The sequence below is a fragment of the Leucopleurus acutus genome (assembly GCF_964270905.1).
Source record: "Leucopleurus acutus genome assembly, chromosome: 7".
In the NCBI taxonomy this organism is placed as follows: Eukaryota; Metazoa; Chordata; class Mammalia; order Artiodactyla; family Delphinidae; genus Leucopleurus; species Leucopleurus acutus.
In genome coordinates this window covers 47,770,753-47,789,834 of record NC_139150.1, presented here as the reverse complement: position 1 = coordinate 47,789,834, position 19,082 = coordinate 47,770,753, and the positions used below count along the sequence as shown (strand labels likewise).

The 19,082-nt window shown below is 38.5% G+C and overlaps 1 protein-coding gene across 2 annotated transcripts in view; it reads right to left on the bottom strand.

Annotated features, from left to right (window-relative positions):
• CEMIP2 (cell migration inducing hyaluronidase 2) overlaps positions 1-19,082 on the bottom strand; it is a 78,412-nt gene that overhangs the window by 3,254 nt on the left and 56,076 nt on the right. For both annotated transcript variants that reach the window (XM_082842147.1, XM_082842146.1), the window contains 6 exons: positions 16,718-16,933; positions 13,267-13,475; positions 10,008-10,190; positions 7,021-7,240; positions 4,232-4,330; positions 851-1,005 (listed from right to left, as the gene is read on the bottom strand). In XM_082842147.1, the coding sequence (XP_082698273.1) occupies positions 851-1,005; positions 4,232-4,330; positions 7,021-7,240; positions 10,008-10,190; positions 13,267-13,475; positions 16,718-16,933 (1,082 nt within the window). The remainder of the gene's footprint in view (positions 1-850; positions 1,006-4,231; positions 4,331-7,020; positions 7,241-10,007; positions 10,191-13,266; positions 13,476-16,717; positions 16,934-19,082) is intronic.

Below are 19,082 nucleotides of genomic sequence, written 5' to 3'. Positions count from 1 at the left end.
ATCTTTTTGTGGATTCTCTCTTCTGATCTCTCTATCCTCTGCCACTACTACACCGGCTTAATTACTATGGCTTTACGGCTTATTTTAATACCTTTTGTGTCTGCCCAACAGAAAAAAAGGAAGATTTCTCTCCTGTGAACCTTTGTTCAGAGACTAACAAAGAAAAATGAATCAGACTAGGGCTCTTAAAAGAGAGACCACACACTCATTCACTTAAAAATCAATTTACTCCTGGGGAATTCCCTGGCGATCCAGTGGTTAGGACTCCACGCTTTCACTGCTGAAGGCGAGGGTTCGATCCCTGGTCAGGGAAATAAGATTCCGCAAGCCACATGGTGCAGCCAAATTAAAAAAAAAAAAAAAAAATCAATTTACTCCTTTCCAGTCACTTCCAAGTGACCCAGGTGACAACCTCCTATACCACAGTCATAGCACAATGCTGTCTGAGGGTTCATCAGTGGGAAAGATGGCTGCAAAGGTAAAATTGTCTATAAAATTATCTATACAATTGTTTTAAAATGATAATGAGCCTTCTGAGTGCGTTGGGTACCATGTAGACTAACTTAATACTAAAAAGTGGGATAGAAATGATCCAAAATTTTAAGCCTTTCTCCTTCCAAGAGCCTTCCCATCATTTGCAAACTCTTCTAACATCCAAGTCCTCACTTATCAATGACAAGCAACTTGGATCACACAGGCATCAACCTGAGACTAGGAAGGAATGACTATCTTTCAAGAATCCTAAATACCCTAAAAGGGTAAAAGGGCAGGTAGACAAATCAAAGCTCAGAGTTAACCAGATGTCATCTTTAAGGTACCTTATCCCTCACACAGAGCAAGCTTCACCTACCTTGGAGGGATGCTTGTTTTTAAATACTCTTCCATGAGACTGACATCAGCAAAAGAGAAAACCTTTTTCTCCGTCAACCGGAAGGGAACACTGCAGGCATCCACAACCAGGAGGAGGACGCCCTCACTTCGGAAGGTAAAGTCAGTGCCGTTGATCTGAGAATACAAAAACATCTGCGGTCATCACCATTTCGGCATTTCCAGGATGACTCGTCTTTCCAGCCCCTTTCCCTCTGTCTTCTAAACCCATGAATCAAATAATAATTCCCAAACTCAAACTGTATATTCCATTACTCTTCCTCTGCCAACATTTGAGATTGAGCCTGTGTTCTCACAGACTTTTGCCTTCACTGGTCTTTTCTGACTGGCTAAGTTGCTACAAGCAAGGCATGGCAGCCCACACTCAGCTGAGCAGGGTGACTCTCTCTGCAGGCTCAGGGCCTTCATTCTTACACACGTAGTCTCTCAATGGGGTCAGAGCTTTCCAACTCAGTGATCGGGTGGCAGCCTCTATACTGCAGCTCAGATACTGTCACGTTGGTTCAGGAAAAATACATGTATCTATATGAAATAGATATCTAGTCAGATAGATAGATAGATAAATAGATAGCATGCTTTAACCCACATAAACCCCCCCCATTATAGCTTAGATTTAGAACAACAGAGGAGCCAGATTGCTTCATCTCCTTTGTTCCATATATAGCTCTCCTTTAAAATCAAAATGGAAAAATGGTAATTTTACCAGGATTTAAGCCACAGGGTATTACTATATCTTGTTCACCATTACTGTGAACTGAAATTTCCAGTTGTCCTCTTTAAATTAATGGTTTGAGACCTTTTCAAGAAAAATGAATTCCAGATACATCCAAATCTCATTAATTCCTCAACCAAAAAGGAAGGGAAAAAAACTTATTAGACTGAAAAATGATTTAACACTAACTTAAGTCATAGGCACTGTTTCTCTTTAAAATGTGGGAAATTATAAACTATGTTAAAAGCTAACAAAGGAGAAGGGCTTCCCTGGTGGCGCAGTGGTTGAGAATCCGCCTGCTGATACAGGGGACACGGGTTCGTGCCCTGGAGCGGCTGGGCCTGTGAGCCATGGCCGCTGAGCCTGCACTCCGCAACGGGAGAGGCCACAACAGTGAGAGGCCCCCGTACCGCAAAAAAAAAAGCTAACAAAGGAGAGATGCTCTCTTCACTACACCTGTCCTTGCTTGGAGAAGTTATACTTAAATTTTATTTCTAATCACTAATGATCTCATAGGAATACAAAATGGCTTTTTGCCTGTATTTAAATAGCCCTAGTCTAGAGAATAATTCTAGAAGTGCTTGACATAAAGTGCCATTTTATATTTAGAAAGACTGAAAGTGACTCACTTATTTTTAAAAATCTGGATACTTAGAACTGAGACACATTTGATAAAAAATATACATAATGATCCCTAACACACCCAAACTGTCCCCTTGAAAAGTACCCCCCCAAAAACCTGTTACTTAAAGGAAACACAAAATTTTCCGTAAAAACTAAAGCAAGGCCATGTCCAGCAAAGACTCTTCAGGTAATGCATGTGAAAAGTATTGGAGGTAAATGTGACAAAACACAGTCCTCTGTGATCTCTTTTAGGGTCCCAGGCACCCAGTGTGCAGCAATGGAGTCAAACAATGTCTACAGACCCAGAGGAATACCCTACCTGAGATGGTCTGGGCAAAACAATATCTTCTTTAATTATCTAGTGAGCTAGCAGAGCAGAGAGACTCGGCACCAACTTGCTTACCTTTGCAACTGACACCCACCAGATTCCACGCAAGTAGGCTGGGATGGGTTCCTCATACAGCTGACTGCATTGAGATGTTGAGCTAACAAACTTCATACCAATAAAATTACATCATGAACACACTACAAAATGAAGAAATGCTAATGCAGGGCAATAGGTATATATACTTGAGAAATCTTTGAGTTACATAGGGATCTTTCACTCTTTCTCTCTTTCTAATTGTGGTAAGAACACTAACATGAGATCCATCGTCAAACATTTTAAGTGAACAATATATTACTATTGACTACAGGGACAATGTTGTACAGCAGATTTTGAGAGTTTATGCATTTTACTCAACTGAAACTTTATGCCTTTTGATTAATAACTCCCCATTTCACACACCCCCCTTAAGTAGCAGTATTTTTAATTCAGGGTCGTTAAAAAGTTCTTAATTCAGAGTTAAGTTCTAGAGATGGATGGATAATGGTGATGGTTGCACAACAATATGAATGTATTTCATACCACTGAACTATATAAACTTACAAATGGTTAGGATGGTGAATTTTATGTTATGTGTATTTTAACACAATAAAAGAGATTGGGAAAGAAAAAAAAGAGTAAGATTTAATTTTGCTCACATATATGGGGATTTGTGAATGTGCTGTCCACCACTTAAAAAAAACCGAGCTCCTAAGGAGACCACATGAGACTGAGCCCAGACCCTAGCTGGGTATCAGCTGGATGGCTAGATACGTCCTACCCAAAGAGCTCTTTATATAGATGCACTCGATTTTGGACAGGCCACATGCCTAGAGCTGGTTACCTTGCGGGCTAGCTTGGCTCTTAGCCCCAATTCCAGTATTGATATGAGGCTAAGGCTTTTAACTCCCATTAACCTACTTAAAAAAGACAACTAACACTTTGCATCTTCACTTTCTTCATCTGAAAAAAATGGGAACCAGGCAACTTCAAAATAAAATGCCGAGGAAATTTTAAAACCTTCACTTCCCATATTTTAAACAAATAACTGGGGAACTTCTTTTAAGCTTCAAAATCCAAGGTTAAAATTTCTGCATATTGATTATCTATGACAATTTTTTTTTTTTTTTTTTTTTTGCGGTACGCAGGCCTCTCACTGCTGCGGCCTCTCCCGCCGCGGAGCACAGGCTCCAGACGCGCAGGCTCAGCGGCCATGGCTCACGGGTCCAGCCGCTCCGCGGCGTGCGGGACCCTCCTGGACCGGGGCACGAACCCGCGTCCCCTGCATCGGCAGGCGGACTCTGAACCACTGCACCACCAAGGAAGCCCCTATGACAATTTTTTTAAACCAAAAACGCCTTGTCTCCTACAGAAAAGAAATCTGAATAATTACCTGAATAATTTTAACATTCGCCTAAAAGTAATCAATAAATATAATTGACTGAGAAAAAAATTTAATAAATTTATCTTATTTATTTAAAACACAAATGTTTAGGAGGTATTTACACCTCTACTGTATTGCTCACCACTAATAATCAAAATGTGATTATAAACAAGTGAATGTTGCCAGAGAGAATTCATGTTACTAGGATAAAATGTAAAACCGAGAAGCTGAGGCAATGTACACACCAGATGGTACTCACAGAAATAACAGACAGGTCTCCACGCTGAGTCTCTGCTTGACTGGGTGACTGGAATTGCACAGGGAGGTAGCTTTTATGAGGATCACTTGTAAACACCACCTAGACAGGGAAGAAGTTCCATATCTATGTCAACTGCATCTTCCTCCAAAAAGATCCTTCAAAATAAACTCAACTATACCAAAGCCAGTGAGTGGGTTTTTGTTTTTATTTGTTTTCTCTGAACTTTCTGTACGTATTTCATGACCTGGAATTCTATCTTTTGATACAGGCTTTATATGAGAAGTGTATGTTCCTAACTTTCTGGAGCAATCTCAGTTTCAAATCATTGTAATCTTGTTAATAAAATCAGTTCTACAAATGACTACATAAATATGCTTTATATCTAAATCTTTGTAAACATTTCATGCAAAAACAGTCACAAATCTTTTCAAAGGTCCTTTTCAGACTAGTTATTCTGAATTGGGACTCAGTCACTCCAGGACTGAGGAAAGAAGTGTAGATGACAAGGACTACCCTGTTTAAAAACTTTCAGGGGCCTGTACATCACCAGGTCTAAATTCCTCCACCAGACCTGCAAAATGTTCCACAAATAGAGCCACGTCTTATACACTCAGGACCCTATTTCCCACTATTCTATCACATTCAACATGCAGGGCAGTTCCCTCACTTTCCCACAAGCACTTTACCTCCTCTTCTGCTACCCTGCCTTTTCCAATGCTGTTCCCTTCCCAAGAAGGGAACAGCATTGTTCCCTTTTTCCTTCTACTCCAAATCACTGCCAGTCTCCAAACCACAACACCCACCTCCTCCCTAAAGGCTGTCTTTTCATTCAAAAGCACTCTTAACTCTTCATACAATTTAGCACTTAAAAGCACATGCCCTGGGGAATTCCCTGGTGGTCCAGTGGTTAGGTCCAGCGTTTTCACTACCATGGCCCAGTTTCAATCCCTGGTCAGGGAACTAAGATCCCGCAGGTCACGCAGCATGGCCAAAAAAAAAAAAAGTGTATGTCCTTATAAATCAATGCCAACAAGAGCAAATAATCATGGCAAGAGCAGATAATCATGATATTAAGCACTCAGAAGCTGGACATTGCTTTGAAGTCTCAGGTCTGAAGTCAAAAAAATCATGTGAATTTCCCTACTTATTTCTAATACACATGTGTTTTTGACATTCAAAACAAAAATTCCCCTCAAATTTCCAAGTAAAAGTGATGTCCCCAGATGCTTCAAATACTTCTCAACTGCCAGGTCACTAGTCGATACAGCTTTAAGAAATGAATCCTGATCAATGTTTTAAGCCCAAAGAATAAAGAACGCTAAACGTCAATGCATGGAACCATTTAACAAGATAGGCCCAGAATAGTTCTGAAGATGATTAAATTATTTTATAAATTGTAGTAATTCTTATAATAATTATAAATTATTTGAAGTCTTTTCAGTAATGAAGGACTTTCTTAACAAATTCAACTTAAGAATTAGGCTGGAAAATTTACTTCCCCACAAAGACTATCTGAAAATTTCACTTTAACAGTCAAAACATTACATAGGACAGGCAAGGATTCATGTAAACTTCTTCATGTACCTGGTTTATTTTTTTGTCTGTTCGTTGGTTGGTTGGTTTAGTTGAATTGGAGAATAGAGGTGGCTCAAGGGTATGAGCAACCAAGACTATGACAGTGAGTTGTCATCAGAAAAATACTTATCATATATCACGATAGGAAGCATAAAACCCGCTTCCTTTCCCTGTTCTTACTGCCTCCAATGGACAGAAACAAGAAAAATTAGAAATAAAGAACCTGTGCAATGGAAGAATTTTTGTTTTCTCAAATCACTTATAATGATAAGAAATAAAGATTTAGAGGTTTTCTCCATATTAATAGCAAGCATTTCTGTGGCAATAAGGACTTTTTAAAAACTCCTCTAGGCCAGTGAAACTAAAATGTGAACATGTATCAGAATGATCTCCAGGTCTTGTTAAAGCACAGACTGCTAAGCCCCATCCCTGAAGTTTCTGATACAGTAGAACTGGGTGGGACCCAAGATTTAGAATTTTTCGTAAGTTCCCAGGTGATGCTGATGCTGCTAGCCTGGGGACCACAAGTTGAGAACCATTCTTCTTGACCCATGTTTGTTTATATAGAGGTTAAAGATCAATTAGGGCAATATTAATTCTGTATTTCTTTTTCACCTGGAATTAGTCTGACTTCCTTCGGAAACCCCATGCCTGATTTTAGCTCATATTTTGGATTTACTTTCATTGCCATGTTTTCTCAAGATCTAGGAGACCATCTCATTAAGAATATGTCACAAGAAGCATTTCACTTCTAGCCAAAGTCAGTTTGTACTTTTAATTACAGGTAAACATAATAGCACATGCTTCAAATTAATGGCTTTTCATCTTGAAGGAAACAATTTTCATACAAGTGCCTTTTCTGAAGATAAATTTCACACTTCCAAGAAAACAAATTATTTTTTGATATCACTGACATGCAAACGAAATAGCGATACTGTAATGGAATCACATCTGAGAAAGAAAAGATGACAACCAATAAATCCACAATCATCCAGGGCAAACTGATATATCACAGGGGGAAGGTAGTTTTATTATAAATTTGGACTGGTTTGCTTCTTATGAGCATCACATTCTAGAATGGGCCAAAATTCAGGGGAAACCATGCAATATTTATAAATTGGCAGCACAGATGTTTCAAAAAAAAAATGTGCTGATTGCACAGAACCTTTTGACTTTTTCTCCTGGACCACAGACCACTTTTATTCCCTGTTTACCTGATGGGTTCCGCAGCCTTGACAGAGTCCCTTGAGCATGGATGGCATCGGCTTGAGTGCTGATGGCTTTCTGTAATACTGGGGATACGCTTTGGCCATGCAGTTACTGATGTCTTTGGAGTCTGTTGCTGCCTGGATCTTGACTCTCTCGCATCCCTGAGATGAACAGTAACTGTGACCATCCCTGTGGCTTTTGGCTTTTAGATACAAAAACAGCAACCTGCACAAAACAGAAACCAGTCCAACGGATGTTAGATTAACTCTCAAAAACTTACAAAAATTCCTCAAATAAACTCACGGCCAGAAGGGATATTCCTCCAATAAATTAAATTTTTTTTTAAAGAAAAATAAACTACAAAACCAATAAAGTTGTTTCCCTTTCCTTTCTACCCTCCTAGGGTTCTAAGTCAAATGCAATACCACTTTAGAAAATATTTTGATAACCTGATTCAGTCGTTATGGGCAGTATCAAAGTCGATTTCTGGTTTGAATTAGTTCAACTGGTAATTTAGGAGGATGGAATTTGGCTTGGCTCAAGAATTCCTTGGAAAACTTTACACTTGAGTTTAGGATTTGGTAAATTAGTGTGGTTTATTCTTTTTTTTTTCTTTTGGTTTACAAATTGTTTTGGTTTAAGGCACAAAACTGGAATAATTAAAACAGCAACTGTGAGACTTGTTTGGTTAAGGCCAAGATATGGTATCAAATCAATTCCTGTGATATTTACTAAGAGCAGATGGACCTGGGGTCCTTCTGTCTGTACTTTGGCCAAAATCAAGCGAAATGAACAGTCCTACCCATTCTGAATTCTCCTCCTACTGCCAATATGAATGGAAAAGCAAGTTCCAGGCAGTAGTCCAATGTCTGTCAGCAAACCTAGGCCTTCTAAACCAAAGGAAGTCAAGATTCTAAAAAGGACTTGATCAAATGCGATTGATTACTGGAGTTCAAGAGTTCACATTTTATTTATTTATTTGTTTGTTTGTTTATTTATTTATTTATAACAGTAAACTTTTATTGAGGACGTACAACATCCCAGGCCCTATGCTGAATGATTTGCATGAACTGTGTGCTCTTCAACCTCACAACAACCATATAATATAGCGTTTTTATTATTCCCAAATAACAGATAAGGAAACTGGGGCACAGAAATATTCACTAAATTGCCCAAGATCACACAATTAAGTAAGGCAGAATATTATATAAAGTCAGGCAATCAACTGCAATTCTCCAATTGCAGTCATGAAGAACCTTCTATTTATAAACTCAGCTCTGCTTGGCAAAGTAAGAACCAACAAAATAGAAGATCACCCTGGATCAGCAGACTTCCTGGTAATAACCGCTTTCCCAGAGGGGGACCCACACTAGCTCAACTTTCAGAATTGAGGAAGGCAATGCAACATCTAAAGTGCCTGGTTCACTGAACCCTTACATGACAGCCCATAGCAGTCCTTTCTTTGGAGACATCACTCTTAAAGAGTTCACATTTTAATATGAGGTCAGTGAACAACACAAAGTTGTGATGAAGTGAAAATCAGCCAGTGTTCCAACATCCAGTAATTTTAACATATATATAAGGAATGACAGGGACTTGATTAGGCATGGGACTTTTGATATATAAGTTAAATCATCAAAATGAATAGAACTAAAAAAGAATTTGAACCTCAAAGGCTGAAGGACTCTAGAAATATCCAGATGAAGAAATACTTCCCATCCTTTTACATATCAATCATTAATTTGTGATCACCAGACTGTCCTTACAAATTTGGGCGTTCCATTTATTTTTGTGGAAAATCAACTGAGAATGTGGCAGTTCTATCATCTATAGAATAAAAGCCCAACTAGGTTGCTGAAGTTGAAATCAGAGATAATGATGATAAAAAAAAAGACTTAAGCTGATAACACTGGCTGCTGCACCAGCCCTGAAGGGCAAATGAGTTGCATCTTCTTCAAAGGTTAACAAGACACTTGACTGAACCCTAACCTCATACCCCCACAGTCAATCTTGCCACCCTTCTCTCCAGTAGGAAACTTTGTCTTTCCCCAAACATGCCATGCCATGTTCTTCATGCCTCCATGCATTTATCCACACTGTCCTTGGAACACCTTCCTCCTAGTCACTCCTCAAGAGTCAGCCCCAGTGTTATCTTCTTGGGTTGTCACTGGTCACCCAAGGCTGAACCTCTGGGTTACCTCAAAAGGCACACTATAGGACTTGCAGCATTTAAACCTTTCGCCCTCTGATTACTTGCTTTACATGCCCACATCCTTCAATGGACAGTGAATTTGCAGAAGAAATGTGCCTTATTTACATTAGTGTCTTTATAGTACCTAGACAATGACATAGAGTAGAAATGCCAGGTTAAGGGATGGATATTGAAGGAGCATGCTACTTTCTGGAAGAGTACAGGAGAGAGAGCCTACCATAACCCAAAGGCTGAGAGACTGTAACTGGATAAAAGCAGACAAAGCCAACAGGACCCCAGGTGAACAGGATTAGAACTAAAAAGTGGAAAGATGCAGGCTAGAGAAAGTTGAAAGCAAATATGCCATGGTTACACAGTGATTTTTTAAAAACCCAAGGTCAACTTGAGAGATAGCCTTAAAGGAAGAGAAAAATGAGCTATCACTAAAATATGAACTATATCATATGGAAATAATCATCTTTAGAGTCGTTATGGAAAACACTATTTTAATTTTCAATTGGGCCTACTGGTTCTTTATTGACAAGGATAATTTCTCTTTCTAAATCACCTTAATAGGTAAACAGCAAACATCTCACTCGATTCCTACTGCCAACTGTAATTACGAGTCATTCTAGTTCTCTTCTAAACCTCTAATGGTGATGAGCAGAGAATTACCCACATCAGCTGCTTTTCTAAGCAGCCGTCACATCACAATCTATTCTTAGTTACACTGAAGAACTAGTAATTTCACCACTAAAGAAAAACAGCAATAATTCTCATTCACTGGTTGCCCTGAATTACCCCGTGCTGGAGTCAAAATAGAATTTCCTCTCAGACTGTTTCCTCTGCAATTCCTCCAGCGAATGCAAAGGCTCATACTCTTCCATTTTGGATAATGAGCCATTATGCCGCTGTAGAAAGCCAAACGTAACCTGAAAACTTGTGTTTGACGGATAGCAGAGCCCAACTCGAATCCAGTCATTCCTATAAAGGAGAGACAATAAAAACATGAATTCACATTTGAGCCAGTACATTTTGAGTATTACAGCATATGTAAATTTTAGCCATGGTCTTCTCCTTAAATTTCTGCTGTGTATGGAGCCACTAACAATGCAAGTCCTGAATCCTAACACACTAATGAATCATCGACTTTTACATGTTACCCAAATTCCTCTCCTCTCAATATATGTACAACAATGATATGGCTTATAAAAAATTCTTGGTTTCAACAGGACTTCAGGGAATGTGAAGAGAAGCTGGATAAAATGTACTTAGATACTGCAAGCAGATAATAAAATTGAGACAGTTGGGTATGGGTATACTAAGATGGAAGAAACACTAATAGCCTGATAGTGGAAACGTACACTGGTAAAATCTTTCCAAAGAATTTTTTTATTCATAAATATATTTTTATCTTTTATAATTACATTAGGATAAATTGTTAGTGGTAAATTTGCTAGAGATACAGGTGTATGCATTTTTAAAGTCTTTGATGAATATTACCAAATTGCCATAGTGTTGTTTCTTACCTAATGTTCTAAGATATAAAATTAATACTTTTTGAAAACCATTAAGAATATTTTCCCCTTTTTTATCATTTCTTTTTTTGGCATTCTTTAAGTTGTGGCAAAATATACATGTGGTAACATATAAAATTTACCATTTTAGACCTTTTTTCACTTTACAGTTTAGTGACATTAAGTACATTCACAAGGTTGTACAACCATCACCACTATCCATTTCCAGAACTTCTTAATCATTCAAAACAATTTTAAAACAATATGTAACAATGCCTTAAAATTGTTCACACAGATTTCATCCAGTAATCCCACTAAGAAATTAGAAATACAGACCAAAAATGTATAAGAAAAGATGCTCTATCCAGTATCATTTGTAATACCAAAAGGGGGAGAGGGGCAGGAGAAAAATAATCTAAATGTTCATAGGGGAATGAAGTAGTTAAATAAATTTTGGCATATTTATATGCTCAGAGAACACTTGAGGGTGGAGAGACACGAGAACCCTATAAATGTTTATAATGCCTCAATTTGATTAGAAGAATTATAGGTTATTGTAATTTTTTTAATGTTTTTCTGTATTTCCTTATTTTGTTTAATGCTTAAGTACAGCTTTTATAACTTTTAAACTGTTATTTTCAAAAGTGCCACTATGACAAAATCCATGACCTCTCTATAATTATATTAAATTTGGGAAAAAAATTATCCATCTCCTCCTCTTGCCTCTGCCCATGATGTAACTTTTACAAACTTTTAGATAATTAAACAAGGAAAGTTGGACTGAATTTCAAGCCCATATAGAGTTTTGAAACTTCTGAGCTCATCCTTTTTTTCACTTTAAAATCTTTTTACTTTCTTAGTATTTATTCAGAAGTTATGCCTTGTATGTGCAGAACCCTGCATACCATTTGATTATAATACCTCACCTCAGATTCATAACCTGCCAGATATAACTTTATGTATTGCGGATCACTCTTTCATATATCTCCTCCACCCTCTCTGACAATCGTTTGTTCCTTCATTGACTTCTAGGCAGCTCACTGATGGGGGTGACAATATCAGATTGGCTTTTAGAACCCGCACCCTGGACACAATGTGGACCAAGGATTGAAGGTGGAGGGAGGTGGGGAGACCGAATAGGAGGCTGATGCAGGGATCCAGGCAAGAGAGGCTAATGACCTAAACTCAGTCACAAGCAGTGACGGTGGAAAGAAGTGGAGAGATTTGAAAACATTAAGCAGATAGGATCAACAGGGCTTGGCCACTGATAGGATGGAGAAATGAGAGAAAAGAAAGAGGAAAGGATGAGTCCTGAGATTTTTTTGGCTTGGTTGACTCAGTAAGTGAAGGTGCAATTGTCCAGCAAGGGCATAGAGAAGCAGCAGCCAGTGTTACAGGAAAACTGTAATGGTTCAGTTTAGAGCATGTGCCAGAGGCCTATCATCTCAGAATAAGAGCATCTACCATGATGTTCAGCCATCCTTGGAGGGGAATTCCTACATGTTCTATGTCCATCTCTGTTCATTCCAATTGGGTATTTTAAGAGAGTTCTGACGAGTCAGCCTTTATGACCAGTCAGGTGAACAAACCAATTTTTCAGGTACATATCTGAGCAGTTTCATGGAGTCCCATGGGTTAACCATCACACGTCTAGATAGTCCCAGCTCTTGTTTCTAGTCTCATCTTCTGTAACTTCCCCCCGCTACGCTCCCATCACAATCTATCAGTCCCTGAGCAGAACTAGCCCTTTCCCAACTCTGCTGCTTTTGTAACAAAACTGATCGTTTGCTATCACTTCTCAGTGCAGCCTGGCCCAACTCCCTTAGGCAGAATAGCTGCTCTTATCTTTTGTCCTTTAAAAAATAGTACTGGTTTATTTACTTAAATTTTGTTCTACCTGTATACTGTGAGCTCCTGAACGGCAAGTACTTCTCTCAGTCATCTTTATACCAACTGGCACACAGTAAATGCTTAAATAAATTAATGTAAAAATAGAGCCCTTGACTGAAAGTAATATTATTAGAGCAGACAACTGAGAAATCAAGAAGGGATAGAAAGGTGCTTTCACATTCTGGCAGGGATGGCAAATACCTGGCATTATCCATGCCACAGTTCTTCCACTTCTTGCCCATTGCTGACATGAATAATCAGTCATACTACTCTCCTCTGTCAAGTCTAAACTTGGCCTCAAAAATCTTTTTACTTTCTAGGTAACCAAGTGCTCAGTTGGAACACCAGATAAAATTTATTCCCATCCCAGCTACAGAGAATTAAAGTATTCAGCAGACGGTATTAAAACCTACCGTTAAATGGCTTTCTGCCCACAATTCCTTGACCATAGAGAAAAAGACATGCTTTTAATAGGACAGAATTCAATTTATACAATCTCTTAATTCCATCAATATAACATATATAGCCTCCCCACAGGAGGAACAAAGTACATAAAGTTGAAGTTCTTTACTTGCTACAAAGGAGATAGGTTGTTTTTCTCCACTAGATTATTAATTGCCCAACTATTTGAAATAACAGTAATAGAAGCATACTTGTTGAAGTTTATGAGGTATAGAAAAGCAGTCTTCGGTGCTGGCCCATTCCAATGGATGGTGTAGCCCTTCTCCAGCATGATCACAGGCTGGTACTGTGGAAAGGTTGCCTTCTGGTTAATTCCCCGGAGCACCATAGGGTAGGCTGGATACTCATCTCGTGTGATGGTCATAGTCAGATTCTGAGTGCTCCATGTCTGCACATAGACCTTCAAAACATAATTAAGGATTAAAGGGAAGAGAATGAAAATTTAAATAGCTAAAGAAAACATATCTAGCACAAAGTCAAACGTCTCTACTTTCAAAAGAGAGATTCTATGATCCGTGCCAGACTAACTGAGTAGTAGCCAACTTCATCCTAAGCTCCACTTACAATGAAGCCTGCTTAAGCTGAAATAGTAAGAACAGACCATGTGTTCTGGTAGCCAAGATCTTCATCATCTCTTCCACAACAGGCCAGCTTATTCGTTAGAATATAAAACCTTTGTGGGTTTACATAGCCTGTCAAAGAAATCCCTCAATCTGAAGTACACACATACAAAAAATTAGTACATTAATGTGAAAACTGATACCCTCTAGTCAAATCTGAAAGACTTTCCTCTGAAATAAGAGATGGAAATTTAAAATATCTCAGAGCTTTGGCTTTCAATTTTCCATGACCTACATCAGCCCAAGAAGTCATTTTCCACCCATTAAAAAAAAAAAAAAAGTTATAAAGTGTTCTGCAAAAACTGGAAAAACATATTAAACTGAGGCAAATTTGAAAGCCCTGAATTTATTCCAGTGGCATTTGAGCCCCATACTGTGCCAAAACAAAATCTTCCCCAAATGCATCCTCCAAAGAACAAACCTCAGAACAATTTCCTAAAACAAATCAGTATCCTGTAACAGAATCCCCCAGAAGTATTAAAACATTTGCAGAATGTTGCATTTAATCCACGCTACTTCTCTATGTTTTCTGTTTCTCTGATTTCTGCAGTTTTATCCATATTGATTCCTCAATTATAAATTCTTTGAGCCAGAAAGTCTTCTTAACTCTCATTCATGTTTGACTATAGTACTCTTCTCTACTGACACCACTTAAAGATTAAAATAGAGATAGGAATTGATTGATTGATTGATTGATTGATTGGTACGTGGGCCTCTCACTGTTGTGGCCTCTCCCATTGCAGAGCACAGGCTCCGGACATGCAGGCTCAGCGGCCATGGCTCACGGGCCCAGCTGCTCCGCGGCACGTGGGATCTTCCTGGACCGGGGCACGAACCCGTGTCCCCTACATCGGCAGGTGGACTCTCAACCCCTGCACCACCAGGGAAGCCCAGGAAATATATATTTTGAGACTACATTTAAATATATATGCTTAATATATTATATTTATTTATTCTTTATTTAAATGTTTACATTTGATCTGTATTTCATTATATAATAGGTTAAAATATAATAGAATACACCCCCGCACCAAACACATACATACATATATCCTGCCTTCTTCCAAATCCAAGAAGGATTTGAGGTGGCACATTCTCCTTATGTTACCACCTTTCTCCCTGAGCACCTTTACCCTTGGGTCAGCAAAGAGCAGACATCCCATTAAAATATATTTACAAATAGCTAAAGAATGATTATTCTATCTTGAGATCCAGTTGCTTCTATCTTTTGTTAAAAAAATACAGTATTATACATCATCCAAGAAATAACAAATGGCTACATATCTGGGCTCCCAGCCCAAATTCCAAATTCTCAGGAGAAAATTTCTGTCCTACCATTTCCAGAGCCGCCTGGGCAGTATTAGACACTTTTTTCTTTCTTCATCTTCAAATAAAAATAGAATTACTACTTTGCTTTTTAAGTTAGAAGTTATCAGGTTCACATTCTCAAATACCTTAGAAAATCCAAAGACTATATAGAGACATTTATAATAAAATATAAAGTTTTCATGAGTGAGCACATACCACTTTAAGACAGATACATGTACCTTTGAATACACATGGCTAGCAATTTAACTAAAACTGTAGCTACTAAAGAATTAAAAGCTTTTTATCTTTTAATTCTAGAATTTCTATATCTTCTTAGGCATTAATGAGTCAACTTAATTTTAGAGGGCAATTCTGGTTAAGAATAAAACGAATGGAAGAAGAAATCACATTTTCAACCACATTCTTCTTTATTTTACTATAATTATTTCTCCATCCTTTTCTTGTCCTTCCCAGAACTTCGGCAAGTATGACTCCTCTCGCTCCCATGGGGATGAGAAATCCCACAACAAAGAAGCTAATACGCCATTAAAATAAACCAGAAAAAGCTCTCTAATCTTTACCCCTCTTAAGCCCTTTGTCTTGTCTATACCACTGCGCCACCAGGGAAGCCCCCCTCTATTCTTTTATCTCTCTTAACATCTATTATTAAATATGACCATGTAATTGTCTAAAATATGGAAACAAAATTCTGCTCTCTTCAAAATTCTGGGCAACTGGTACCTCCATTTTGCAATCTGTCATCCATCAAATACCACTATTAAAATCATCTTTGCAACTTAGAGCCCTGCTCTTCAAATAATACTAATTGCAGCAAGCACTTCACTATGTGCTAGGCCACGGGTGAAATGCTTTACCAATACTCGTGCATTCTATCCTCACAACAGCCACGTACGAGAGGATCTAATATTACCCTCACTGAGCAGAGGCACAGAGCAATTAATTAACTTACCCACCTCATATTTAAGGAAGTAACAAAGCCAGAATTCAAACCCATGCAATCTGGTTCTGGCATCTGTGCTCTTAACATACTACCTCCCTAATTATTCCATCCTCTTATACTGGGCATCCAGTTAATAAATTGCACACTAGCTTAATGTTTTCAAAGAAGTGTTTCCCAATCTATATCATCCCCTTCATATTTTCATAGACATTATATCATAATATAATTTGCAGAATTTCCTTGCATTCCTTCCTTGTCCACTCATTCCAATTCCTAGCTCTGTTTCTGAGAACATCTCACTTTCCGTGTGATCTATTGATATTCTGCCTCACAAGTCAGAGTCCCTAATTTAGAGGTAAAATAGAGATAATAACCCTGAAAGCAAAGAGTGAAACACCCTCTCAGGGGACACAGCTGTAGCACAGCAAAAAAACCTGGCCTAGGAACTCAGGAAATATGGGTTCTCACCCCAACTACAATCCAACCATATTTAATCAAGAGCAAGTTATCTTACTTCTCTTGGGCTTACTTTTTCACTTTTAAATTGGTTTGGAGTGGGGGAACTTTAAATAAAATTCTGTGAGTCTGTGATTCCTAATGAATTTTTTTCTTTTTTTTCCCCTAAAGAACCCCCCAAAAAACCCATGCTTTGGAAAGTATCAATCATCCCGAAGAGCTGAAGAGTACTCCTCACAGAAGCAGTGCTGTCAGGAGCTGGTAAGGAATCAGGCATCACGATGTGTTCTGGCCTACCTGGGCATAGTTCCCACTGCAAACCACTGCATTCCATTTGGTAACATTTACACAGCTTGGATGGCGGATCAGGTAGTTGTCAATTCTTCCCACGTAAACATCCTTGTATCCTGTCACAGAGCCATCAATGTCATGGAATATGGAGTTCTTATCACCATCTAGCTCACAATCTTCAAACCAGGGACCAGGTTTTCCAAAGAAGACATTGAGAGACACCTGAAAACAATGAAAAACAGGGACATCATAAAATGAGGGCTCCTGCCATGTTAGCCAGCATTCCCTGCAAGGACCCAACTTCATATCCATTACAATTACTTTAAGGTTAAAGCAGTTCTGAGACACAGCATAATTGTCAACCAACATTTTTGATTAATTATGACATGCACGGGGAAAAAAATTTCCCAAAGCCTTGTAGAGTTCAAGCAGCAAGCGTTCAATTTCATCTTCGGTGTTTTCCCTTTTTTTAACTTAAAAACTATTACCTATTCCCCAGATAAAACTAATCCATGGTAAGAGAAACTAGAATAGTTGTGGGAAGGGCAACTATGCAGTCATATGTATTTGTTAAAACTTATAAACTTTATACTTAAGATCTCTGCGTTTCCCTGTATGCAAACTATACCTCAATTAAATAAAAATCTATTATAAGTTCTATCTCCTGAGCTAATCATTTTATTTCACTCCAAATGCTTTAGTTAACTTGTTAATGACTCCTCCCACCAAAAAGTAAGTACAGTTCCAAACTAAAACACAATCTAAGTGTTGCCTTGGTATGGTTGCATGACTCACTACAACTTGTTGAAAAGTGTGTGTTATCTTCTATCTCCTCAACGTAGACCAAGTCCAGCTCAGTAATTTTCATGTTGGGTAATGTTAATTCAATACCCTTATCGAACACATAGTACACAGCTGCAAAGCAGGCTGCAGGTTACATGCTTTATTATCTTTAGCTGCTTCTTATTAGTGGTAAGTTACTAATGTTATTCAAGCCATGCAGATACACCTCTATAATGCTTTTATTGGGAAGTTTTAAAATCAGCTGAACATCTAAATGATAAGCAGCTCAATGGAAAATCAGTGATGTGTGGGACAAGTGGTTCTAAATTCTTAGTTCTAGGCTCTTTTCTCTTTTTCCTTATACCTCTTATGGTTAAATCTAAAAGAAGTCTAGGGCATACTGTCCACCTCTTTAGGAATAACAAATATGACAGACCATTCCCTTTATGAATGGTTTCAGAGCATTGCCACGTTAGAGAATTCTAGGATGATGAAACACTAAACTTAAACAGCATGGATTCTCTTAGGCTGTTAGAACTCTAGAACTCTGCAACAAACGAAACATCTAAAAACTTTTTTTTTTCAGTATGACCATGTCAGTGATCACCAAACTCTGTGCATGGGGAGAGCCACGTGGGCAGTAAACGAACATCTAACCTCTACACTGGAGAGGTAATCCAAGAACCACCCTATTTATTTACGTGGGACCCTATCCACAGTGTAGCTCTTCCTCTTCCCCTGGAGTTATGTGGCCTAGAAGAGAACCAGTCAACCAAGCTGACAACCCAGCTTGCACGTGTGCCTCTGTTCCATGCCTCAGCTATTCATGAAAACCACATATAGACTTTGGTAAACTATCTTAAGTTCTCTTTAAACTGGGCAACCACAGAGTTTGCCTGTGGACGTGAATGAAAGAACTACGAGCCACTTTCCAATTGTGGCTGTGTCTGTGGGAGCAGAAAGCAATACGGTCTGAGGCTCAATCTCTACACCACTGTCATCTTAGAAGTGGAAAGATGGGGCGAGGCTGGGAGTATATAATCAGATTGTCCTGTGTTTTAATGGTAAAGAGGGTACTGATGAAACTACTAAGAAAACTATTTCTGTGGCCTACGGCATTGTAAACAATTATCTCTAAGTCTTCTTTGCAATCTTCATAAAACCCTTCCAATAGTTCATATAAGAAATAACCTCATTTGTTTCATATCACCCCACTATTCCTCTTCTTTCCCAATCTTTTATCCTCTAGTTCCCCAGAAGAATAGACCCCAGAAAAGTAAAATACCAGGTAAAACCCAAATCTCTTCATGGATTATTATACTGAATTTCAACAAATTATATGTCCTCTTGTTCCTATGAAATTCTACAATTCCCATCCCCGTGTCATCACTTTAAGTCATTTTCCCTTTGAAGATATCACCAGAATATCAGAAATACCCCAGGTCACATGGGACTTCTGTTCTCACCTTGAGTGAGACAGAGTACCTGGACAGAGTACCTGGAATTAGGAGCTGCTCTTGCATAGATTTCTCCTCCCAATTGTAAAAACTCAGTGCGAACCCTTCGTTTGTGTTTTCGTCTTTGGAAA